The sequence below is a fragment of the Athene noctua genome, chromosome 2 (genome assembly GCF_965140245.1).
Source record: "Athene noctua chromosome 2, bAthNoc1.hap1.1, whole genome shotgun sequence".
NCBI classification, from domain to species: Eukaryota; Metazoa; Chordata; class Aves; order Strigiformes; family Strigidae; genus Athene; species Athene noctua.
This window is the reverse complement of record NC_134038.1, coordinates 76,555,045-76,582,375: the sequence shown is the minus strand read 5'-3', so window position 1 is coordinate 76,582,375 and position 27,331 is coordinate 76,555,045. Positions and strand designations below refer to the sequence as shown.

The following is a 27,331-nucleotide window of genomic DNA, read 5'->3' as shown; positions in this document are numbered from 1 at the left end:
ATTTCTGGGTTTTGTGAACAGGGCCCCTGCACACTTCAGGTGATGCTCTGCAACTTTTGTATGGGAAGAGATTGGAATCAAATGTTTGTATTCTTCTCAGCTGTCTATGTTTTTCTATAAGTCTAGTATGCTACCCTCAGTCCCTGCTTTCTAGTTGGCTAAACTGTCTTACTATATTTGATTGTTCCTCTGAGCATGCTGTTTGCTCTTCCTTTCAACTCCTGTCCTAGGAGTTCCTGCTCCCTTATCCTTTCAAGGGCAACAGCTTCTAGAATTTTGTTTGTGAAGGTGTGCATATAAGCAAAAAGATGCAATGCCTTCTTAGGCACACTCTCTTCTTTCAAGTGCTCCATTTCCTAGAGCAGGTCAAAGGCTTGCTCCAGCAACTGATTGTATTTTGAGGCAAACTTTGTAAGCCTTCAACAATTTTCATTGTTGTTTAGCCAGCCGTTTTCACAAACCACATAGTCTTTAGGAAAAACCAAAATAATTAATTAATTCTTCTACCCACCAATTCTGTAATTATCAATTTGTTTTCTTCCATGACTAGCTGTGTTGTGAGGTAATTTTTCAAGAAGCTCTAATCCTCACAGTTTGCCTCGTATGGTTTTGTCTTTGGACCTGGTTCTGAAAGTACTACATTAACCTGAAAAATGAGTTGGTAAGAGTCATGCAGAGCACATCAATATCCTGCAGTAATTCAACAACAAAGAGAAGCATTACAGAGAAAAATCAGACACTGAAAAGGTCTAACTAACTTTAAAGTATTTCAGAATAGGATGTATTAGCAATGAATTGTGGGGCAAATTGTACATTTTCAGTACTGAGCTTAGCAACTTGCTTTAACCATTCTCATAATTGTTGGCAGAACCGTGCTTTCATCTTCCATTTCTCTTGATGGCAGTTGGACAGACTGTTTTGGAGGATGGGCGGGTTGTTATGAACACCAATTCCATAGCTATTTCTCTGAGAGCTCAAAATGCCAATCCTCATACCTCTGGAGAATGTCTTTCAAAAGGTAAATAAAATGGAAGTCTTTATGTAGGAGTCATCTTCACAAGTCTGAGGGAAGAGGAGGGGAAACTGAGTCTAAGAGACTGGTGAGCAGCACTCAGGCATCACCCCACTGTCTTCACTGTGTTCCTATTCACACCCAAACCATCACTTGAACAATACCACCGAAGTAATTATTTTCTCCATTTCCCTCCTGACTAGCTCTTCTGAGCTTTTTTCTTAAGAGTTCTACCTCTGACTGAAGCTGAGCTTCAGACCCCCTAAACCCAGGCTGTACTTTGACTCAGTCCTGGCAGCTGTGTTTAGAATTTCACCTTCCTGTTCCCCAATTGTGGCAGGGGGATCTTGCAAAAAAACAGATGGAAAACACCTGATTATAGCAAAACATGCAAACCTGGGTAAGCAACAAGTGTTGTAAGACCCTGTTAATCACAGCTCAGTGTCTTGTGATGAACCAATCTTTCTTGCTAAAACATCTGCTAATATCTGTGCAAAATGATGAGCAATTAGAGCTGAGTGTCTTTGGGCTAAGAGTTTGCAATGTGAGTGTTACACAAACGAATTTATTTTGAAGTCTCAGATGTGACTAATCGCAATATCTAATGAAAATCATATAGCTCTTGGACACAGTTGTGGTTATATTAGGTTTTCAAATACTAATTAAATTGTGCTTCAAGTTAAGGAAGGAAGACCTAAGATTTAGGATGCAGAAGCTACCCAAATTAAGGCAATGTGGATATTTCAAAGGAAGATATCTATTTTCTCCATCTGCTGATATTTTACTGAAGTTTCCAAGATGTTAGATAAACAATGCCTGAGACACAAAGCAATATACAAGCTGGACATTAACAAACCAGATTAAAACATCACTAAATTAGCAATAACATAAACCCAAAGTCATCTAAAGTTCGACTTACTTGAAGGGAAATGGCTCATCTGCCGATGTTTTTCTCATCTGGTTTTGAGGGTACAGGCTGAAGCAGCGATGTGATGTTAAAGTAAACCTAATGTTAGGGTTCTGTGTATCAGGATAAAAGTGCTGCAGCCATATGCTGTAAAACACTTGGCTGATACAAGTATACTCAGGTTCAAATGCATTTAAGCTGTTTCCCCAGGTGAACTTCATGCTAGAACGCTTCATGTGGGATCAGACATCTGATTGTGCCATCCTGCAACTAATGTAAAACCTTCTATGAGGCAATTAATTTGAATCTGTACCATATACCATTTCTGACCCAGACTAATTTTGTACTGGTGATGTTCTGACAGCACAGGTACCTGCTGTTAATGTCTAGGGCCAGATTTCACAGGTATCGTTTTGCATTTGTCACAGCTGTGGGCAGTTTGAACAAACATGCGGACAGTACTGCCCTGCAGTTGGGCAGGCTTACCAACACCTTTTTACACTGCTGCTTTGTTTTCATGCCATCTTCTTGTCTGTTCCAAATGTAATATATACAGTAAAGTAAGGTGGGGTTTTGAGGTTGACTGTTTATATTTTACAGGTTTGTGTAGAGTTACAGGGCTCGACTTTTAATGGTTATAGAGGGGGCCAGTTTCAATGTCAGCAGAGTTTCCTTTAACTAAGCAATAAATAGGCATGTTCAAACCTTTCTTAAGCAAGCTGTTTCCTTTGTTCAACTCAGTGAAAGAGTTAAGTTGCTGCATGCAGGATAGTGAACTCGAAGCACTATCTCCAGATAGAAAAACTTTCTGGGAATACCAAAACCCCAAATAAGTATTCATGCCCCAGTGCAACAGAAACTCACATGAAGATGTAGCATGCAGAAGCCAGAGTGTGACTAAGCCTTGAAGTGGAATGCATTTGATAGCTTCTATGGATTAGCAAGGCAGAAACAGGGGAGGATTGTGTCCAACAAAAAAGTGAAACATTTCCAACCGTATATTATTCTATCTACCAGAAGAACCACCAATCTCCTCCCCCTCTAATGGCTTTTTTAAGCAAAACCATATTTTGTGCAGATGTGCTTTTCCACACAAATGCTGATGGACCACTCGAATACAAGGATTACAGGGATAAAGAATTGCCTTCTGAAAGTACTATTGAAAGGTTTTCTGATCCAACAGCTATCAGGCCAATAAAGTGCTTTATGCAGAGTATACATTTTCAGTGAGTTATAGCTTTGTTTTATAACGCAAAAGATGCTTATGGTGTATTTCCTGATTTGATTCTAGCAACCTTCTGAAATTATTATCATAGCAGAATATCCCCCATAATTTTCCTCAAACAAAAGGGGTGGATAAGTTCTTTTTTTTAAAAAAGGATAGTCTGTCCTAATAGGAATCGTAAGACAGAACAGCCAGAATAAAGATATCCTGGGGATTCTGATTTCCTCTTAACTCTTCTGAAAGGCTGTTAATATAACCCACCCCAAATAACTCAAAATTAAGGCAAGAGATTCATGGTGTACAGATATATCCAAAAGATGACATTCATTCCAATATAAAATGAATAGCATTGTATTAACGTTTATTTCTAATTACAAGAAACAGAATATCAGTCCCTTATTTGTACAAAAATACCTGAAAGATTACAATTAGGTTCACAAGCCAAAAAGCTATTTACAGTATGAAGCAAAGCATATTGAATAAAGGTTTTGTCTCTTAAGTTAATACCTTTTGCATTCCCTGAAACTTTAAACTTTATTCCATTTTACAGTCACTAAATCTTGCATTGTGACAATATAATTTACGATAAGCAAGTCTTGCCACTGGAAAGGTGCATTGATTGGTCAAACTGTCAGGTATTTAGTGCAGAAAAGATAAGACAAAACATCTAAACTGAGGCACGTGTTTCTTCAAGATTAACAAATAAAAAGTTTTTTGTACTTTAACACCTATCGTAACATAACTTAACTAGTAACCTCATTACCAAAATGGTTTGGCATTTTCCTTCTCAACATATTCAAGATTGCTACATGAAGTATTTATTTAGAAAATAAAATCACAGGCAAAAAGATAAAAATTCAACAGGCTCCAAAACAACCCTGAGCATCCCCTTTACATTCATGTCATTTAAATACAAAAATAAGAGTCAAATGTCCTTCAGTCCTTGGTATTCTGAGCTGGCAGCCAGCTGAATCTGTTGGAAAACTAAGGTGGTATTGACTGTTTTCCAGCAGAAAGAAGACAAAGCAGTGATCTGCTTAAGTAAGATTGTTGCCACTTTGAAGGTGGTCACTTTCTCAAAACAGCTCACTTTAGCTGGGAAAAGTACAAAATACTAAGTCAACCATCTACATACAAAAATCATGATTCATATTCAAACTTTTATTCTCAATTTAAATAAGATGCAAGGTTTTTTTTATAAATATGAAACACTGCAAATACTATCCGCCTACTGGGAAAAATGCATGGTTGTCACTAAGCTATGTAAACAGAAAAACTTAAAACTACAGCATAAATGGTCTTATTAAACTGGTAATGTAGTCAATACAAGTATCTTTTTTCTCCTAATAGGGGCCAAATAGAAGCATGCAAAGTGAAGTCAGACTTAAGTTAGCTTAATTTCAAGGTTTTAAAATACATTGTCTAGAAAGCAGGAACACTCATTTCACTATGTACAATTAAAAAAACAAAAACAAAAACAAAAACAAAACAAAACCAGAAAAGGCGTCTACTAAAAACAAAATCAAGTTTCTTCATTTTTAATATCTAGACATTAAATGGAAAAAAAAATACTAAATGTGTTCTGTAAACTAAAATACAGTGTTTCTATACCATTGACATAGTTATAAGCTGATATGGACGACTCAGGCAGGTTATGGTTTGTCTTAAGCTATTCTCAACACTACATGAAGACCTAAAGGTGTAGGATTGGTTTTCCTTCTTTATCCTTTCAGATGGCTAGGATTTCAAACCCAGTGGCAAATATGTTAGTAAGGATGAACTAGCCTGCGTAAATCATTTACCATCTTAAGAATGCTCCGTTCTGCACTATGCTCTGCAAGTTCCCAGGGTGGAATGCTCCTCACTGTGGCTAACTGCATCAAGTACTGGGAAGTTTATTCAGTAACAGCTCCTGCACCAACCTGCGTTGCTAAAAGAATGGTATTTGCAACTGGAGGATCAAGGTGGGACTTAACTAACTTTAATACTGATTTATCATCAGAAAGAGTTATTGTGTAAACATTAAATAACTGATTTAAACATTATCAATAAAGTAGTTCCGATGACAAACCAGCACCAGAGCAGGATACATGCTTGTCTGCCATAGGTACTGGTGTGCTTTAGCGTGTACAACACGGGGATCACCAGTTACCTCGATGGATGATATTGCCAGCAGCTAGTTCACAATCAAATGTGTTTCCATTCCCAGTATTTTCTTTCTCACCATGTAAACTTTCATGGCCCTCCAGAAAGCAGAAGGGGTACAGTTCTTTTTATGCCCTATCCCCCAGGAGAGTTTTGTGTCACTGTAGCTTTACTATATGGAAAGAGCTCTTTGAAACAGTCTGAAAATTCAAGGAGCTATAAAGCTAAAAACACTGTTTTATTTTTTGTTTGTTTTTTTGTTTGTTTTTTTATTATTATTATCTTGTCATACTAAGACTACCCGCAGAAGAATCTTCTCACAAAAAATGGTGGTTTCAAATACAAGTGTAGTCATTCAGTCCTATTCTATTTAGTAACAGTAAGTTTCCTCAGGAAAACAGTCAAAAGGCTGTAAAAAACAAACCACCACTCCAATAATAAAAATTTGTGCATAGAATCTAATACAGTCTTTGCATGACTGGATGCCACTAATATGCCATCAACATACTACAGCCATAATGCTACAAGTCAACAGAGAGTACGTATATGGTGGTATGTTCTTTTAGAATTGTATCCTCATTGCTTCTTCAAAGACATCTGCAGATCATCGAACCTCAGGTCTCCAGAGAAGTTTTGAGACACACGCGCGCACACACACACACACACATCTTGATTTTCTTCTAGATCCTTTTAGGCTGAAGCATTCCATACATTTTAGGGTGCAGATTAATACCCAACTCCTGCATGAATTTTAAAAGCCACATCAGCTCCTAATATAGGCTGCATACAATATCCGAAACAAAGTAGGAGTGCAAAAAAAGTGATCAATACAAAAAGTAAACACACTAGTCTTAATTGTCAAGATTATTCCAGGGCAAGAGTTCTTTTCAAAGATTTCTCTTCACACTTGTTCCTGTTAAGTGGCCCAGCCAAGATAAGTTTCCAGTTTTGTTTCAAATTTACTCATGGTTTTACATACCCTCCCCCCATTTTTGGGATGCTGGGACACTCAGCAGCAATCACTCTTAGGTGTTAGACAAACCAGCAATCTTGGTCTGTTGGCACCTGTCGAATCCATCCCTTTCAGAGTCCCAAGGTGCATAATATTTTTATTTATTTTTACCAACTTACAAATCTGCCAATTCCCCAGTGTCAACGTTCTCTTACAATTACTCTTCTAGCAAATCCAGTCTTCAGTGAGAGTCAGATTTGAGGTCATAAGGCCACTCGGATGCAGTGGTGTTTGAGTTTGCAGGGCAAGACTCCTTTGTTTAGTTGATAGAATTCAACAAGCTGGATTAGATCACTGAATTTGGTGTTCCCATCATCCAGACTGAAAAATATCTGTCCATCATCTTCACACTGGGGAAACAAAATATCCCTTTCAATTTAGACAGCACATGAAGACATGCAAGCGTGGCAAAACATAAACCGTAAGACTGTGTGATGTAAGATAAGTGATGGGCATTGCCCAAACAATCTAGTCCCAGAGATCTTCATGAAACCACGCACAGCACTAGAAAAGAATGTATGTTAATCCATCTTGAAGGGGATAAGCTCACAGGCAGAGTAATGGAAAGCTGTAGAGACAGCACTGGTCTTCATTACATAAAACAAAAATAACTCCCAAAATCTGTTAACCGTTTGTAATATTGGCAGGCAAAGCAAGGTAATAGGGTTTGGACCAATAAAGAGGTCTACATGATCTTAAATTTCTGATGCTCTTTTTGACCAAGACAAAAATCAAATAGGTTCTTGACATCTCAGTGTAATGTTATTTTAAGCTCAATGTTATTGGATAGCCTCCAGAATAAAACTTTTTAAAGTTTTCTTAAGTTAATCTACGTTTGCCTAACTGATAGAGTGATGACTGGCACTGTTTTTACTGTCACTCACAGAGAACAAGTTCTGTAAATTACTTCTATACCTAAGTGACTTAAACTAGTTTTCCAGGCAATGTTAACAAAGAATTTTAATCAGACATTTGAAAATTCTAAAGAATACTTGCTAATGGGAACATCCCTGTTAATTACATCAGTAATTAGTAAGAGGTCTCTTCAGATGTTGGCAAAGATTTATGATTTTAAATTTCTTTTTTTTTGTAATCAGTATCAAAAATAACCTACTTACCGGCAAGATTTGAAAATGCTTTATTTTTTGATGATGGCACAGCGTAAGTACAAATGCCTTTGGATTGCTTTGGCTGTCCCGGAGAAGAAATAGTCTAGGAGAGAACATTTTTAAGGACACACTGAATACCACAATCCATTTCTTCATAAATAATCGTAAATACTAAGTCCTTTTGTGCTATTGCCTAACTCTTCTTTAGTTGCATTAACAGATGATTCCATAACTGGCAATTTGCTTTCCATTTTTATACCATGGCTATGCAACACTAATAGATGAAGAAACAAGAAGTGAAAGATACAGGGAAGCAGTTCTTCCCCTACAAATGCATGTATGAGGCTTTTTTTAAGGGTCTCTCTGAGCTTTCTATTACTGATATGTACTCTCATGAAGAAAAGGTTCTCATTTAACTCCAAAGCAAATCTGCGTTTCTGTAGATGGGAAAGTAATACATGAGAATCTGTTCCCACTCTCCAGTATCTTGCATCAGTTTACAGAAATCCAGTGTTAGCAAAACTATGTTTAGGTTAAATTGCACAGAAACAGCTCAATACTTTATTAAAATGACTTATCAGTTAAGTAGCATCCACATTATTAAGATGGGGAAACCACACACTGATTTTCCTCTAAAACAGCCACAGCATTTTTCCCTCAGCATCACTCGAAAAGAATAGACTTTAGGAGTATAGCTAGCAGCATCAGTACACTATGTAACTGTCACTTTTAAGTTGACCCACAAAACTGAAGTTCTAACGCAAATGGTTAAATACATACTTTAGAAGAGGAGAAAAAAAATGTTTCCTCCCCTTGACATTTATGAACTAAGGAAGGAGAACCTCTCCATGCCACAGGAAACAAGAATATACCTTTGGCATAAGGCTCACAGCACTAATCACTAGTGGATTTGTGAGATGGCCAAGCACAGTACTGGGGCAGGCCTCAAGCCCTCTTAATTGCTAACCACTAAGCCAGGACCACACTTTTCCAAGGCTGAGTTGCAAGAACTGCTTGTAGTCTTATGAATCCAAAAGAACTTACTCCAGCTCCTCAGAACTGATTGAGAAATGTCAATACCACAAAAATGTACCCTCACAACCAGGGTCAGTCCAATACTCTGAGACAGGCACGTCTTGCCACCACCGGAAACCATGCACGACTTCTAAACATTCCTTTTAGGTCCTAGCAAGTCCGGACACGTGGAAAAGGAACCAAAGACTTCAGACATTAGGATCCATCTCAGGGAGAAAGATCTTACCTGACCTGTGGTTCCTGCAGTTCATGCAGGTATCTCTAAATTATCTTTCATCTAGCCATTTCAGATAACACATGGTATCATGGACTGGTGGCACAAAGTAAAGCTCAGCAAAACCTCTGGCAAGCAACAGTCTGTCCACACAAATAATGACTCTAAAGATAGATGCATCCTCAACCATAGTTTCCAGAAACAAATGAGAGCAGTATCAGGTGCATGTATGCATTGCTGAATATCTTACATGAGATGTCAGAAGATTGTTAACTTTCTACCTTCTTTTGTTCGAGAACACACAAAGCAGGAAAACATAGGCAAGACTCTGTCCTGGAAACCGTGACCTTTAGATCTCCGAGTACATAGATAACATGGTTCTTTTGCCACTGCTGACTGACCTTCCTACAGCCAAACTAACCAATCTTCACCTTCTACAGTAAGCTGGCTAGGCACAAATTTAACACCACCTCAAAGACATTAACACATTTATGAAAACACCAAGAAGGATGAGCCACTAGATTCCTAAGGCAACAAGTCAAAATGAGCCCAAGAGTGTAAAGAAGATCTGTAGTGTGAGAGAACCAGAAACCCAGCAAGTCAGCAGTGCTTTGCTTTTTCAGCCTCTCTTCTCTGTTTGACCTGCTAGGTTAAATCCCAATAGCCTTAGCTAGCAAAAAAACCCAAATAAAAAAAAAACACTGCTGGATGAATATGTGCATGCATAGCAATTTCTATTTCTCTATTTCATTCTTCACAAAGATTAGTGATGCTCCTGAATCAGAAAACGCTGAAGAACGGTTTGCACTTGACTGTCTCCTGAGAAGCCAACATGGAAGTTTCTACCTTAACCTTGACAGTAGTGAGATTAGTGAACTGAAGGCAACCATGCTCTTCCCATCCTGCAAACAAAGAACTGCTGAATGCAGTTTAAGCAATTTCCCTCCAATAATTGTAACTACATACAAATAAGGGAAACAGAGATGCTCAGAAGATGCTAAAGTCTCAACTACAGACATTTTAGAGAGCACTGGAACAGGTACTTTCATTTCTTTGCTCTAGAACAGAAACAAATAGTGAGAGTTCATCATTAACTTCTGATTCATGCAAAATAGCACAAATGGCTGATTATAAATTTGTGGGCAAATGGCTAGGAACAGCTTTGCCTGAAAAATATGTCCTCAATGCAGATTACAGGAATTGTTTTCAAACTCTAGCATTCTCTAAAACTTGATTGCCTCTACTGGAAAAAAAGAAAAAAAGGTTAAGTATTCTTAGTATTTTATTTTTCAAATTAAGAGTTGGAACCCACTCCTACACACGCTACTCTGACTTTTTGAAATCAAAGGTTATAATGGGACTACTCGAGAATCAGGTTACTCAGAAGCACTCACAAACCTGTAAACCCTTACAGCAGAAGTTGTGCTCTTGTCTGTTACACTTACCATCAGATCATAAATACTAAGCAACAGGAATACCTACCCATCTACAAGCCCTTGTTGCTTAATAATCCTGTGAGATTCTTCTCTAGAGATTCTGCCGTGAAACCAGTGCTGTGTCCTGTGAATAACTGGGAACAAGAGGAAAAAGAGGGAAAGAGAGGATGGTTAAAAACAGTAATGTGCAACGGTTTTTTCCACACACTAAATATTTAAACATTTTAAAAGTGAGCATGGTTTTGTTATAGAATATAAAATATCTTTCATCAATCTATATAAAAAATGAATCAATATGAAAAAATGCACCAGCTGTTGCATCTACTTAAGATATCGAGTAGACAGGCATTATCTCCATGTATTTTCTGATTTGCAGATGTATGATTAGGTTAACGAGGGAAATCTCTTGTCATATTGCCTTTTCACAGCTTCTTGAAAATGTTGGGACTAAACAATTCTTAAAATACAATGTATAAGCTAACAAGTTTGAACCAAAATGAGTTTGAACCAAGTCCTTTTAACTCTCAAATAATGAAAAGCACTATAGCTCCTGCTTTCAAGGGTGGAGTTAGCTCCAAATATTTTTGTTTATTGTTTTATTGTTTTTCAAATGGTACTTTTAAATTCTGTTCAATAGAATAGAAACACAGAATAGAAACAGAGAATAGCTGTGTCTCCACTAAGTAGTCCAGGATATTCATATGTAATTTCATATTATTTTAATACATTTAATGTGTCAAAGAGATGTTTAGGCCTCATATTATGGGCATCCGTATTTTACATTTTTCAGTTATTATGGAATGAATGCTGTTCTGAAGACTCATTTTTACTCTTTAAAGATTAACAGATCACTCATTGAATTTCCTTGTCTAAAACAAAGAACTGACTTCTGGATTGTTTGAAATGGAAACATTTACACAGTCTCTATTATTTTTGTAAAATCTGAGTTTCAAAAGATTAATATTGAAGAAAAGCTTGAGCATGCCTTCAAAGGTAAACAAGTTCCTTCTACTATGTCTCTGTGTTAATGATATAATGGCGTGTTAATAGCAGAAGCTACCGATAAAAGTAAACATTGTATTTGACACGGAGGCATTAACACCATACGGCTGCACTGTCTCTATATGGAATATAACTTTTATTTACCCAGAGAGGCCTCTGATACTACACTTACAACAGCAGAATTTACCTGTACTCAGTGTGGAAGGATGGAGTGGACTTTGGCTACCCAAGATGTTCATTCTTGTGCTACGTTTCTACAGAGAAAATGAATTACCGTTAAATCCACATTAAGCCTCAACAGATAAGAATTAGTGCACATGCAATACAGATTTAATTTACAGGAAACTGGGGGCTAGGCAAGTTTAATGCAAGGATGAGAAAAAGAAATGCAACTTTGAAGGGGGCTAATCTACAAGCAGCAGCTCATTTCAGTTGGCTTAAAACACAAGCCAGATGTTAATGATGAAAGCTCAGTATCTAAAAAAAAAAAAAGGAAAAAAAGAAAAAAAAAATGACAGAAAAAAGAAAAGTCTGATATGTTTCTGCTCAGGCAAAACACCAGGCACTCAGTAAATCAAGCAGTATTTCCCTCCCGTACATAAAGCACCAGCTAGTGCTTCAGTAATGACTCCTATTCCCTAAGAGACGAGCATGTGGGAAAACTTGTACTGCAGCTGTCTGTCCACAAGACACTATAAACAAGTTACATCAGTTTTCATTGCAAGAGGTCCTGCCTCTTGTATATTCTGCAATTAAACTTACTGGGAGCAAGCCATTAGTCAGAGCCCCAGCCTCTTCCATGTGGGGAAGCATTTAATTTGACATATTCCTCCTCAGAGACTGGTTTTGCAAACTGGCAGTAAAGTTCTGGTGGGTCTGCTTTCCCCCTCAACTTTCCTCTGGACACTAGGGGGACAGAGAAGCAGTGGTAGAAGGTTGTTGTGAATGTGACAGTTTTGCTAAAGATGGATATTGACTTTCAGATCTGCATGCTTGCAGTGTGATTGCTTCAGGTCGGAGCTAAGCTATACTGTGACCAGCACTGCACTAACATCATAGCACACTCTTGTGTTTTGGCTCTCAACAGACACTTACTAATTACAAAAATAGAAAAGAAGAGAAGATAGCTACCCTCCAAGCATGTCCTTCTTCCAAGGCAGCACTCTGTGCTTCAGCAGGATTTTCAATAACTCTTCCTATTTGCCCCGAAAAATCCATTGCTACTAGTGAGTTTTCAGATACACTTCTCTGAAAAGGAATTTTCACTTGTTTCAAAAAACAGGGAAAGAAAAAACCAGCTTGAGAGTTTTCATTTCAAAATGTTTTGGTTTCAGAAGACTGTCCGCAGTTATCCTTCAACAGCACAGAAAATACATCTCGTTTTTTTTCCCCCTTCCAAAAGATTCACAGACACAAAAATAGATGGCTTTTCTTTTTAGGCCATAGGGAAAGGAGAGGATTCAGAGGCTGAGAATAAAATCTGTATTGCTCAAGTTGCCCACTTGCCCTATTACTATATTCCAGTCATTTTCAGGGCCAGTTGGGATCCAAATATAGGATCTTCACTTTTAGATAGTTAACAGTCAGCTCTTGGCCCAACATATTTTAGGAAATTTACGTGTTAGTTTTGCCAGACCTAAGCTGGCTTCTGCAGAGACAGCCAGATGTCTCTGTACTGTACATCTCAAAGCGCCTGACGTATCCAAGATTTTTCAATCATGTGGATCATGTAAGCCTAAGATAATGGAGAGCCAACCACGTAAACTGCACTCATGCGAAACGTGAACTTTACATTGATTTGCTACACAATGCATTTACATTTCTTAGTGTAACATTTTCACTTTTAAAATGCAAAAGCAAATGTCTTTTTTTCCAACATCATACGTTAATGAGGTAAAGTTCATTACTTACTACTGGTGTGGAAAAGTGTGGAAGCATGGCTTTTCTCTGCTGGGGAATTCTGTAATTCTGATACAGTAGCATTCCATACTGCCAACAGAAATGCAAAGGACATTATTATTCAACTATATACCCTTGGAAAAAACCTAGTGATTTCATAATACCACTTACACTGGAGCAAGGTGCCACCAGTTTATTATTTTCATGATGAGAAGCTGTCCCAAAGCAATCTGCATTGAGTAACAGTGCTTGGCAGGTGGCAGTCAAGCAGTAGATAGGCATGACAAGTTTTATTTAAAAGACAGCATTTTTACAAGCCTGAGTGAAATACACAGGTAATTTCTGCCATTCTCATCTATCACCATGTTTTTCTTGTAGAATATAAGCTTCCACTCGAGGTCAGAACACATATACTAACTCCCCCTCTTTTTACCCTCCAGTAACGTGAACTTAAAAAAAAATTCTGCCTAAGACGTTCAAACTCAGCTTTCATAATGATAGAAAATAAGAACCTTTCTAATTCATTAGCTCTTTTAATAAATTTCAGCAGGAAATAACACTTCTGGTACTTTTATCATCCTTATAAAAATAAGGGGACTGAATTCCAGTCATGCTGCTCATTGAACATGATAAATTTTAGCAACACTAGTAGCTACGATGGTAGGAAAACACCTACTCAGTGCCTTCCCTAGAGGCACAGCACTGAAGTATTAGCATCATTGCTTACTGAATGTTCTAATGCAAATAGGATATGTAATTTTGTAAACAGGTTAATATACGACCATGGAAAGCTAAATCAGTGGATTAATAAAAAAGGGGTCACAGCCGCAGCCTTGTGGCACAGACTTAATTTTCCCTGACTATACACCTTTTTCTTCCCTACTGTTAACTGCCTAAGGGTGAATTTTATATGCCAGTATACAGCAATTACTGCCACACAGTACCGCTGTTGCCACAGGTTGCACTGAAAAAAAAAATTCCTCTGAATGGTCACACCAAGATGCATGTCTATGTATTTGGTAAGAGTAGATGATTCTGTACACTGTGAAGGTTTTTCTTGGCCATTCAGGAACATTCGTGCCTCAACCAGTACAACTAACTTCTTCAGAACAAGTGGTATGTTCAGGCACAGTTCAGTACAATTATATAATCCTCTATTTGAGCACCTTCCCCACAATGCAAAATTCTGTGTAAATAGGGAAAGTAAAGGACAGCTGAGAAGAAGCATTTGGAATTGGCTGGGGACTAAAACTCCTGCCACAGTTGTTAGCATGTATTGAACACGAGTAAAATCAAGTAACTGGAGAGTGGATTATGATAGCCAACAGAGGTATCAGCTCCACAGAAACAAAATATGCATCTTGTTAACTGGGATTGCTTCTTGCACCCTGGCCCAATCTATGGCTAGTGCGCCTGCTTTTGTAATGACTTAAAATAGGAATTTCTGTACTGCAACATAGAATCTCTTACAATTAACAAATGAGATAATATTTGGAGAGCATTCAGAGAGATGTGCTTTGGTTTGGAAGGTGACCACTTAATGCAGACAGAGAACAGGCACTACATTTTCATACCCCCAGGCCTAGGAGTCTGATTTGCTTTCCCTACACTTACAGGGTTTTGCACGATGGACAGTCTGCATGGGGTCAACAACAGGTAATTGTAGCAAACTTCTGTCATGCCTTGAGGATAAACAAATGACATAAACTTTTTTGAAAGGGAGGGGAGAAATAAACAATGCTTATAAAGCAATGGGAATCTCTGCAGCTTCTCGTACTCAATGGACCAGTAAGTGATAAAACCTCACACTCTTTCTGATGCACCCACTCCCTTTCAGCTCCTTGGACACATGCTGCAGGAGTGCATCCTCTTCAGCAGGTGGGTGTAAAACACTAGTGAAGAAAATGGCATTTTGGCAGAGAAGGGTGTGAAGGCTTTGCTGATGTGGGCTGCTACTTAGGCAGGAATGACAACTCTGTTCATTGGGACAGAGAGACCAAGTGCTAGCAGCACCCCTGGGTTACACATCCCATTTTGGGCATATCCTGGCACGCAGCAGCCACCAGCAGGACACTGGCATGCTGACCTCAGTGGCTGGAGGGAATGGCCGTGCCCTCATTTCCAAATCATCTGTTTGCTACAGAGTGCCAAAGCTGACAGCTCAAGGTTCTCCATCCTGCTTTGCTGGACATGTATCTAGTATCAAGTATTGTAGTACCACTTTGTGCATGCCTCTACTATTTTTTATCACTTTCTGTATATACCACTTTGACACAGAATAGGATAACTGCATGGAAGAGAGGTGGGATTTTCATGGGTAATGCATTATCTGTAACAGATTTATTATATATTTTTTTAGATATGTGTATACTCCCTTTAATACAAGGGAGAATGTAGCAAGGTACAGACAAGAACACAGTAATTTTCAAGGCAGCATCTTCAGGGAAAGATTTAAAACCAAACCAACCCAAAACTTTTGCACATTTCCCTATGAATACCAGGAGTTCTCTGCTTCAAAGACCACAAAATAGTCAACTTTTTCCTCAGTTTCTTTCATGCTGATTTTGTTTCAAAAAAACTGTGAAGCCTCCTACCATATATAAGAAATCTCATTGTTTGCTCTCAGATATGAATAACTTTCACCCAGAGATAGGGTTGATTATTTTTGTTACTTTTTTAATAGAACCTTCAGAAAACAAAAAATTGCAAAGGCTCTAGATCGCACTTTGTTCTAGTTAAGGTAACCACTTACCATTATCAAAACATTAGCTTTATGGTAACTTGCAAATACCTTGTTAAGCAGGTTTTTTTCATGTATCATAAATTTGCCTCCAAAACTAAAATTATACTTGATTTGTATGTGGAAAGAATTGAGCTCAGTCCTGTGCTTAAAAGCTTAGGAGAGAGAGGTCCACCAGGCATTTTGCTCTTAGCTGCATCATTTTGGAGGCAGATGATTATCAAGAAGATACAGGTACTTTCTCATGAACAAAATAATGAATGCAACTTAACTAACACGTGTAGCTCTATTTGTATAAAAGAGATTAAGTACCTTGAGGAGTCGAAAGGCTGTCATCCAGCACGTCCTGCTTTGCTCATCTTCAGCACACAACAACCTCAGTTCCTTAGTTTCATTTCTCACTCTGTTGGGCTATAAAGTGTAAGAGAGAAGTCAGCAACATCCAGCAGAAAACCAGCAACATTGTAGGTTTACTGCAGAGTAAAGGCAGGTACAGTATTAGTCTCAGAACTGTCTAGAAAAAGCTCACACTACTCTGAACTGAAGCTCAGGAGAGACCAACCATACTTTGAAAGAAATTACTTTCTCAGCTGGGTCCAGTAAGATAAACGTTAGTGCCTGCTTTGAAATACCCTGCAGTTCTAGCACTTTACAGGAACAAAGTACTCAGGCCAGAACCAAGGGGTTTGGTGTTTTGCAGTTGTTTCTTTTTGGTTGGTTTTTTTTTTTTTGTAACTGTGATAAGTTTTAAGAGCCCCCATTTCAAGATGAAGAACCAAAGTTTCCGTAACTGAAGGGCACTGAAATTCTGCTTCTATCAATTCAGGATCTGTCCCACAGCTGGTCTCTACTCTCCGAGGCAAACCCATGTTGCCTAGCTCTGGAACAGGAGGAAGGAGACCACTGCTGTCAATAAAACCAGCTCCCAGCCTTATTTTCTTCTCAGAAAATTACATGGAGCTTTGGAATACTTTCCAAACCTATCCATCAGCACAACAGTTTTTAAAATCCTCAAAGACAACTGCTTATTCTTATTTCCAATTTCCAAGACAATCTTCTTTAAATAAATACAAACCTCTACCCCACGATAATGGTACAATTACACCCAATCAGACTGTGATCCTTTGTTGCTATATAGTTTTGGTACTCACTGTCCAGAGAAACTTTCCTATTCAATTAGAGTACTTGGAAAAAAAATTTAATCTGTGAGGTGAACCAAGGCCACCTCACAGGCACACCATGCTTCAGCACTGAGCTGATCTTGCACAGAAATTTCCCAAGCCAAAGGAGCACCAGATAAAGTGTTAAAAGTGTCACATAAAATGATGGCAAGATTCACAGGACATGCCTGCCAAATGAAAGACGTTAAAGATCAAGTCCTCATGACAGAAATGCTTGCAGAGTTTTACATACAAATCTCGTTTAGCTGGGGGTTGGGGGGCTCTGAGTTACCAAGACCATCTTAAACTTTGAAGAATTAATGAGAAGAATTACCTTTATACAAAATCCATACTCTGCAGGGGCATTGTACAACTTCTTGCCTGCTATCAACGAGAAGATATTGCTGTCTTCTAAGTCAGCCAACAATTGCAAATGTCTTGGCTCCTGGGGAAATGAAGTATTTTATCACAGGTAAGTGTAAGATTTTGGAAGATCTTGCCACAAGCTTTGCAGTCTCTAAAGACCAACCTCCAACAGAGGGCACTGTACGAACACTGTGCTCCTCTCAGGCAGCCTCCAGTGGACACCGCATGTCACCTTTTAAATATCAGCCTACTAGCAGAAAGTGCGTTATAGGAGAAGCTGACAAAATGCTTATTTAAACACATCACATCAAAAATGGCATAGCCTATTACATTGCTCCAGACTAATCTCAAAGTTAGATAGCATTAAAGTATTGTTTAGAGTATCATTTAAACTAAAATCAGGAACCACGTGCTTGGAGAACATGATTTCTCTTGCCAACCTTGTTAGCACGACTTCAGCTGCCGCAATTATATTGTCTGGCTAGTTTGGTTTTGTTATATAACAATACTATATAGCTGTTTTCATGCACTGAGAGCCCAGGGTCATTCGACTATGGCTTGCTTATCCTTTTCTATGTGATAAAAAAAGGGAACACTGTGTGCAGATATTTAAAAACCAGCAGAATATACCCACTGTAAAAGCAGAAAAAGCTTTCACATGATAGTACTGTGCAACTTATTTTTTTAATCTTACCTTGGAAGTTCCTTTTGTAGAACAATAAAGTCCTGATCTCCTCAAACACACATACAATTTCTTCCATGATTTCCTACCCAGCTCTTTCACATGCAAGAATCCTTGAATTTCAGGGCAGCTACTGGAGTTTAAAAAGTTCTGTTGGAGAGGAAAATGTAAATGAGGATTGTGTCCTATGGATGGATCATAAAATTGTCACTGTATTTGCAGAACAGAGAAACAACTGACTTGGGGTGCAGTTTCACATTATGCTTAAACTGATCTACATGTTTAAACTGATTTATGACCAAAATGGGTATTCCTCTTCTCCCATTACGTCTACCTGGCTAACTCCTCCTGCCAATGACATTTTCCTGTTCTCTGTGTCGATACTTAAATATCCAAAAGGCTAACCATTTCTCTGTATCCCCATTCTTCTTTCACTTGGCCTGAAGGGACACAAAGTAAGCTTATTATTTCTTAAAATAATACCTTGTCACAACAATTCTGGCAAGTAGTCTTACTTGGAAACATTGGCCAAAATCTGCAACTTTATCCTCAAGTTTTAGAATGGGAACAGCCTATTTCAGGATTTCCCACATTGAAGTCTTATATAGCACATGCACCTGTCCCAAGACAAGAGGTATGACAGACAACAGAATATTTAACTCAAAATGAAATACAGAACAGCCAAGTAACTGTCAGCAATTATACTAGACTTCAAGACCCAGAAGCATTTAAGTTCTTGACATAATTAGAGGGACCACATATGGAATCATTTGATTTGTGATACAGCAAAGGAAGTAAGTATTAACTATGGTTAGCGAATTGATGGATTGCTCCCTTATTACAATGGGCCAGATTTTTAAATGACAGAGGGCTTGCTCAGTAAGTTAAATGCCAAACTAATAAATTCAATAGTAGGAAGAAAAAAATGCATAAACCTGGTTGGCCTAATGCCTCTGCAATTCTCAGAAGTTTTGTTTTGGTGTTATTTGACAAGACAGTACCCACAGGAAACAATGCTCTGTGTCAGAATTCTTAGCTGCATTAAAACTTGATTTTTTTTTTCCAGTCTTCCTCCCCATCTCATCTAACGGAATGGAAAAGAACAGTCAATTTTCTCACTATTTGTCCTATGAATCCACTTCTCAACTGTGAAAGGGAAAGACCAAAAGGAGAACATATTCTACCTGTCCAGCTACATAAATCAAAGTAAACTAAGATGCAAGCTTTTTTGCTTATCTGAGCCAGGCTGACACTAGGGAAAACAGATCCCCGTGTTTTTAAGTCTGTTGTTAAGTCTGTCTGGTTAAAATACCATCTCTTAATGCAGTGTATGATATTGTGAGGTGATATTTAATACTCTCCTCTATTTGGTGTATAATTAAAACCAGTGCACTTCCTCAATGTTTGAGCAAGTTTGAGGTGGCCTCAGATGCAACATGCTTAATGACTTCAGGAAGCTTACCTTCCACAAATTACAACTATCACTGAAATTATGAAAAATAGTTGCATGTTTTTTAAAAGGAAGGGGGTACTTAATATAAATGCTTTAAGGAAGACTGGGTTTTATGGTTAGACAACAAACCAAAGAGAATGTACCCATCCTCTTGTGCTGTGACTTAGGCTTCTCCAGGACTGTACTTAACTGAGCCTTCCCAGAAAAACTCTTGTAATCTCACAAGGTTCTAAGGTTTTCCCTTCCCTACTGACTGAGTTACTCTAAGTTCAAAACTTTTCCATCTTCAACAACATCTTGCTCTTTTAGGGAGTCCAAACCAAACTTGATTCTCCATTTACACTCCACTTATATCACAGTCCAAGGTATGAACACCTCTGTTCCTACCAGTCTGTGGCAATACCTGTTCACACCAGTTTTGTCTCCTGATTGCAACCTCAGTGGCTCATTTTTAATTCCAGAAATTGGTTTGATTTTTGTTTCATTTCCCAGCTGAGAGTGGATCCTAACGTTTTAAATTCTTCACAGTGAACCCAGAGCCAGTATTCAATGGATTTTGAAGGGTTACAAGACAAAATGAGTGCACTAGTTCACGTCAGTGGAAACACTGTATTTAAACAGAGAGTGCATATTTGTAAACATGCAAAATGACAGAAATCAAGCTAAAATCAGTTATTTGTATGTATATTTTCTTCATGTATTTGTGCCTTCTGCTTTATAATTTTCCTGTTATTTGTGGTACTGTCTTCCAGGCATCATGGTCTTATTTTCTTAATATAGTACTATTTTAATAAACTGTGTCAATTTGGCCTTCTGAGTTGAATGTTCGCTATTTGAGAAAACAACTAAAGTGAAAAAGATTTAGACTACAGGGTTTAGATTAGAATGCTTAAATTGAGAAGTTTAAGTGAATGTGTTACTGGTCAGAGAGTAAGCCCACCCTTCAGCTCCATCCTTGGAGGCCAACCAACTGTGCCACCACCACAGCTCCTTCATGAGCAAACATGTAGAGTGACACCAAAACTTCAGTATAAACTCAGTGCATGTGCCACTGCCACACAGATTACACAACTCTTGTACAAAGAATCACAGAATTGTCTAGGCCGGAAAACACCTTGAAGATCATCCAGTCCAGCCATCAATCCAGCATTAACAGTTTCCAACTACACCGTATCCCTCAGCGCTACGTCAACCTGACTCTTAAACACCTCCAGGGATGGGGACTCCACCACCTCCCTGGGCAGCCCATTCCAACACCTAACAACCCCTTCTGTAAAGTAATGCTTCCTAATATCCAGTCTAAACCTTCCCTGGCACAACTTGAGGCCATTCCCTCTTGTCCTTTTGCTTATTACTTGGTTAAAGAGGCTCATCCCCAGCTCTCTGCACCCTCCTTTCAGGGAGCTGTAGAGGGCGATGAGGTCTCCCCTCAGCCTCCTCTTCTCCAGACTAAACACCCCCAGTTCCCTCAGCCGTTCCTCGTACGACCTGTGCTCCAGAGCCTTCACCAGCTTCGTTGCCCTTCTCTGGACATGCTCGAGTCATTCAATGTCCTTTTTGGAGTGAGGGGCCCAGAACTGAACACAGGAATCGAGGGGCGGCCTCACCAGTGCCGAGTACAGGGGTCAGATCCCTTCCCTGTCCCTGCTGGCCACGCTATTGCTGACACAAGCCAGGATGCCATTGGCCTTCTTGGCCCCCTGGGCACACTGCTGGCGCCTGTTCAGCCAGCTGTCAATCAACACCCCCAGGTCCCTCTCTGACTGGCAGCTCTCCAGCTGCCAGTAAGGTACATAACCCTGTAATTTAGTTTGGGGAGCTTTAAATGGGATTACTTTGCAAATACTACATACAACTTTCTGTAACTACTTGCACTTACTTCTTGGGAATGATTTTTCTATATAAAAGAGCAGCTAGTTGGCTGAACCATGGGAAAGTTGGTCCTTACTGTTAATTCTCGCCAAGCACAAACATGGGTCATAAAACGCAAAAGCAAAACCTCTCACCATCTTAAGCTCATCTTCTAATGTACACATGCATTTTTACACTTTCTCCTCTGCTATGATGTGGAGTATAGAAGAGGACTTCTGCTTTGCTTTTTATAAGGTATATTTGTTTTTCTAGAAATGTATTTGCTGACACTGTTTTAGGAACAACACTAGGTGGCAAAACCAGGTACCCACAGAGTAAGCTGAATATTAATGGAACAAATATGTATGAACATAGCTATGAATGCTCTGTGTTTATAACTTACACCTCAATGCCACTGGGTAGGATATTTGAAGATACTTTCAAACAGTAGTACCAGAAGCTAACTCACTATGCTGGTGTTTCTCCAGACGGCTATTTCCAGACCTCTGAATTCTCCCTTCCCTCCTCTCAACCTCTCCCCTCTACCTCCAAAACTTTCTTTGTCCATATGGATAACTTACAGTACCTGCAAAAGCTGTGACTGTGGGATACTGCCGTTTGTTTGCTGGCACCAGGCAACCATTTGCTCTGGAAAGAAATTCTAGACACAAAAAGAGAAGACAGTTGAAAGTCACATTATATTTGAACACTTTTACATAGAACAAGCGGAATTTTCTTCCAGCCATTCATATTTTGAACAATCACTCTTAAATCAATTTGGAGATCCCCTGACATAGAAAGTAATACTAGGGCTTTCAAGTGCAGTTCTCTTCCTTCTGCTCACCAAATGTCCATGCAGACAGAATGTGGATTTTTAAAATATCTGATATACAGCATTTCGTAAGCCTATTTTCCCATCGCTTCCTTTTCTACTGAGGGCTTTTGGGGATCTCTAACAGCCTCTACTTTGTAGAAAGGGACAGGATGAATGGTTCTGCAGGTTGAGTACAAGGGACTCCTTGCTTATTGCATATTCTGCTGCCAAATTTCTGGGCTTCCTTCTCCATCCAGAAAGGCTGTTCAGCCAACAAACTCTGTAACTCCACTTGCCATGTGGAAGATGCACAGCAGGAGGAGTAACAAGTTTTCTCTATCCTCACTGGGGTAAGCTGGATGCAAATGCACTAAAAGACATTTCAGGCAGGGATGCTGCAGGATCTCCAGTATGCACACCTTTACCTTTGATAGCACTCTCTTTCTATCCAAAATACAGTTCTTCAGGGCTGTATCTGCTTGACTCTAAAACCTGCTCAGTCTGAATGAAGGGCCATTTGTAGATGTTAATTATGAGAAAGAACTCGTGTGTGACTGTTGATGCTTTCATTTGGTTTTTCAACAACCAGGTTATGCTGAGGGCTTGAAACCCTTCAATCTGTTAAGATAAAAGCCCTTTGCAAAATCTACCCCTATATGTTTGTATTTTAGGGTAACAAAACACAGCCCAGTGCTTTTTCTTGTGAGGATAGGTCCGTGAAATGAAATAATAAAAACTGAATGAGGACACGTACAATAATTAGGTTCTGTGTTGCACGCCCTGCTTCACGTGATAGATTTTTAATAATCTCAAAGCAGACATCTACCTTCTTTCCCCCATCCCACAAACACAGAAGCAAATATTGTTTAACACACAAACAGGTGCTTCTACAGAGCTTTTTTGATTTCAGGCACCTGGCACATATCTCATTCATACCGAATCTTTCAATGATAAAGGTCAGACAGTTTTCTGACTGTTGAATCAATGACTTGACTTCAGATTTATTTCTCCAGTTCCCCTTTTCATTTGCCATGTTCTAAAATGCCTATATAATTTGGTGCACTGAATTTACTACCCACAGCAATTACATTAAGTCATTCTTGAAGTTTTTAAACATTATTTGAAGCATGAAGACATGCAGAAATGCCTGAAATAAAACAATGACTGATTATAACAAGATGAATCACAACAAAAACGTTTCCAGTTTAGAACTTTTATCACTCTTCAGGCAATATAAATTTCAGTCTTTAGGGCATAAAAAGAAGGGCTGAAAAGGAATTGCCCTTCTGCCAGGTAAGTTGCACAATGAATTATGAAAGCTAACATTTACCAGCCTCTCTTGAGTAGAAACAGTGCCATATGGCAACAGCTAATGCAACGGATAGGGAGCCTTCGCATTCTTACACTAAAAGAATGATTTATTCTCTGATTGCAGGAGCCTGGGATTGAATGCCAAGCATTCTGGGTTTAATTAATAACAGAGCATGGGAGTAAAAGTATACCACATGAAACCAATGTGCTAGCCCCTATGATATCAAAATTTCTGTACAACACTCAGATGTTCATAGGTTATCAGATGGGAAGATCAGCAGAAGTGAAAAATTACAAACACTCCATGTACAGAAACATTTCACACAGAAAGTCAAGGCGCAGCCTCTGAAACAAGCACTAGCAGATGACAAATGTACATGCAAGCACACGTGTGAGGATGCAGCAACTGTGCATTAGCGTCTATGAGGAAAGGAATTAATTTATCATCCGCGGTAACTTCAGCAATGAGTTTTCATGTGACCTCATGTATCTTTTTTCTTCTGGCACCACAAATGCCTGACTGACCCAAAATTTGTTCTCACCTAAGCCACCTCTGGATTATCCTTCTTCAGCTATCTAGATGGGTCGCACCAACAAGTTACACTGCAAACAGTTTAAAATTACAACATGCAAAGCATCTTACAAATCCAGGAATAAGTATAGCTATGACATACAATACTTTTTAAGCATGGATATACATGAGGACATAAGATAGGGTGAGTTACTATGACCAGTAAAGAAGTCAGAGAACACTAGTAAAGCACAGCCATAGGTGAGACACTGTTCAGCATATACAATGATAAACTAGAAATTCCTTGTATGTAATTAAGTGCTTTAGGAGTTACCCAGAGTGTTTTTTTAAAATATTACTGTCAGAAATTAAAAGGTTTGGAAACTGCACGCTATGTGATCAATTTGCTTCATATCAAGTAACTTTGAAGATAATGAGTAAATTGCACTTCTGATTGTTTTTCTTAAAGCAACAAAGATTTCCCTGTCTTGGTCATTCTCCAACAGAACAATAGCCATTCTGAAACAAGTATATTTGGTAACTTGAAAACACTTGAGGTTTTGGGTTGGGAGGAGAGTACAAGGAATTTAAACACTGGTTAAAATTCCTTTGGAAAGAATTCTGTTTGTTGGTTGCTTTTTTTTTTAATAGATGTTTAAGACATAAAAGCGCCCTGCAATGTTATTGCAATCCATCCATCTCTCTGTGTTGTAAACAACAAAGTAATATGACTCACCATGGGATTTTTGAAAAATTCATATTTTGCGTAATTCTTCCTGAACAAAAATTTACTTTCACTTCCCATTGTGGACTCGACTTGAACTATGAGCTCATGATCTTCCAAGCACCTCTCTGTGGAAAAAGAACATGATGTTAACACATGGGCATCCAGCAGAAGCAGCAAGACTATCTTCCAAAGAACAGGAGTAAAACAACCCAGTGTAATTCTGTTACTTTTTAAGAAGTTAACAAAACATATTATAGCTTTCAAACCATACTGCCATGAGGCATTTAAAGGAGCTAGGACATTAAGTATCATAAAGTTTAACGTTACATTGCAATGTTATTCAAAGATTTCCTACATCGGGGCTTCATAAGCACAGACTCTGAAGAAAGGAAAGAACGTAACATTTTTTTGTGTGCAGTAGCTTAAATAATACACACGGACTCTTCTTTTGGTGCTGGCTATATACTGTGGAATTGGCAAGGTAGACAGATTTAAGGGGAAAAAAGTTGTGGAAAGGCCACCGTTAGGTCTTGAACTATCACAGAAATACAGTGTTCTATTTGATCACACTCTATAAAACCAGTTCATTTCAAGGTGAACTTCGGGCCTTTATTGTAGATGCTAGACAATGGGGTTTATTATGAAAGAGGTCACAGGATCTACTTTACAGGAATACTGACAGAGACAAATGTTTTGTACACATGACAGGGCAATTTTCTGCTCTAGATTTGGTTACAAGGTAACTCCCCATAACCACCACTCCTCTGGTCAAAAGAATGGCACATCAAAGCATGAACAGATAGCTTAACAAATCCAATTCACTGAAAGCAGTAACTCAAAAGAAGGCAACTGGGCTAAATGTGCACTACTTCGTGAACTCATTATCTCGGCAAATCTTCAACAGTTTCTGAGAAAATATTTAGCAGGTATTTTTCAAAAGTCTTAATAGTCAGTACTTTCAACCCTTATGTAATAGGAAATAAAAAACTAGGTCAAACAAAAAATAACTTTTGCAAAGCTCTATCCAAAATGCATGTGACTTGCTGGCCAAAGATGTTTGGCGAGTCCCTTTTCCACTTCATGTTCCTGCACCCTTGCATTCCCACGCTTAGAAATGCCAGACTGCCACCCAAGTTCTCTTGGGGTGTTTTCAGGATAGAAAGCAAGCAGTCATTGGTATCTCAGAAAGTAGCAAGTTCTTGAGCGTCACTTGAATTATTCAATTTAGCAGATTGATGTAAATTCTGTGATTGAAAATTTAACCTATCTCTGAATAATCCCATTTTCACCTCCATTTAGATTATCAGTCATCACCAGCTCAATGATGATTTCAGCATTTACTGTGCATTTGCAATGTCCTGTCCATCCTTGCTGTAGATTGTGTTTCAAGGGGTTAACCCTGCAGATCTTCTATACTGGGCCACTCTCAAATAAAGAGCTGCTGCTTAGTGCATTAACCATAACACCACTTTTAAGGGGTAGTTCTTCGATTTAAGGTACGTGACAATACCACTGTTGGTAGCAGTTCATTAAGGACATTTTGCACCACCTGAACATTTATGACCTAAACCTCCACCTTATCAAGGGGCTGGACTCCACAGGTGAAGTTTCAGGTATTGCTGCTGATCTATAGCTACTGTCATGGTTGTAGGCAATCAGCTAAGTCAAATCTCCTCCAGACTGTGATGAGGATGGTGGGCCTATGAGGGTGGAGGGCCCTGCTGTTTTTTAAATTATGCTTCCTCCAAAAAACAGTTATGTTGGTATGAATCTTCACCACAGTGTGAACCCTGAAAGACTATGTGTCCTGCTACTGCCTCTTTCTGTCACTGAACAAACTCATGGTCTTCGCTTTCTTAATGGACTGAAAATTGCTTGCTTAAGGGCATGGACAAACCATGTCCTCTTCATTCTGTTGTTTCTGAGGAAATGCAGTATAGATGAATATTTGTCAGTTTGTTCTGTATTTTGATAGTTTGTGTAAATATACCCAGTGACCGTTTCTTAGATGCTTCATGCAACTGTCCTAGATGTATTTCTTTATTTAATAAAGACTCTTTTGAGATTCTGTGGTGATACTCCTGCTGATTTAATGTTTACATTTTTCATTTTGTGGTGAAAGCCATCTTGAGGAAAAGGTGCAGCATTTCATAGTACATGCATTTAAAAAGGAAGTTAGTCCTGGCCAGTTTGCTATTACTTCATAGAAGTAGTACACTTGGGAAGTCCTTGGTAATTTGCCCTTGGTTAGTACAAATGGGATGAACTGCCACTTGACACACCAGCAACTCAACCACAGCCTTGCTTTCTACTTCCTACTGGAAAACTAGAAGCACAAATGTCAGTCTATTAAGTTCAATAGGTCAGTCTGTCTTCAAGTGGCATTGCTGCTGAAGCGACCAGAAATGCCTCCTTTCAGTTTATCTGTTAGCCTCAACTCGGTCTCTACACACTTCCTAGAAGAACAGGACAGACTTTTTTTTTTTTTTACTTCCACAAATTGCCCTGTATTATTATCTGAACTTCTACAGAACTGTAGAAAAATCAAATTCAATGCACCCGTAAACAAGAAAATCTATGTACAAAACTATGCTGTAATTATTTCGTCTAACTTTACACGTATTTCAGAGCCCTACTACTTTTCTTTCCTGCTTCAACTATGTTAAATAAGATGTACAGTCAGCTCTGGAGCTGTAGGGATTCTTTCAGTGTCCAGACAC

At 38.7% G+C, this 27,331-nt stretch overlaps 1 protein-coding gene across 3 annotated transcripts in view; it reads right to left on the bottom strand.

The window, feature by feature from the left end:
• Positions 1–3,484: 3,484 nt before the first annotated feature.
• The window catches only part of GRB10 (growth factor receptor bound protein 10), a 147,430-nt gene continuing 123,583 nt past the window's right edge, over positions 3,485–27,331 (bottom strand). For all 3 annotated transcript variants that reach the window (XM_074899464.1, XM_074899465.1, XM_074899466.1), the window contains 11 exons: positions 24,621–24,736; positions 21,835–21,909; positions 17,957–18,094; positions 17,231–17,341; positions 16,049–16,147; positions 13,009–13,086; positions 12,229–12,345; positions 11,285–11,351; positions 10,142–10,229; positions 7,420–7,513; positions 3,485–6,651 (listed from right to left, as the gene is read on the bottom strand). In XM_074899464.1, the coding sequence (XP_074755565.1) occupies positions 6,505–6,651; positions 7,420–7,513; positions 10,142–10,229; positions 11,285–11,351; positions 12,229–12,345; positions 13,009–13,086; positions 16,049–16,147; positions 17,231–17,341; positions 17,957–18,094; positions 21,835–21,909; positions 24,621–24,736 (1,130 nt within the window). In that variant the 3' untranslated portion in view covers positions 3,485–6,504. The remainder of the gene's footprint in view (positions 6,652–7,419; positions 7,514–10,141; positions 10,230–11,284; positions 11,352–12,228; positions 12,346–13,008; positions 13,087–16,048; positions 16,148–17,230; positions 17,342–17,956; positions 18,095–21,834; positions 21,910–24,620; positions 24,737–27,331) is intronic.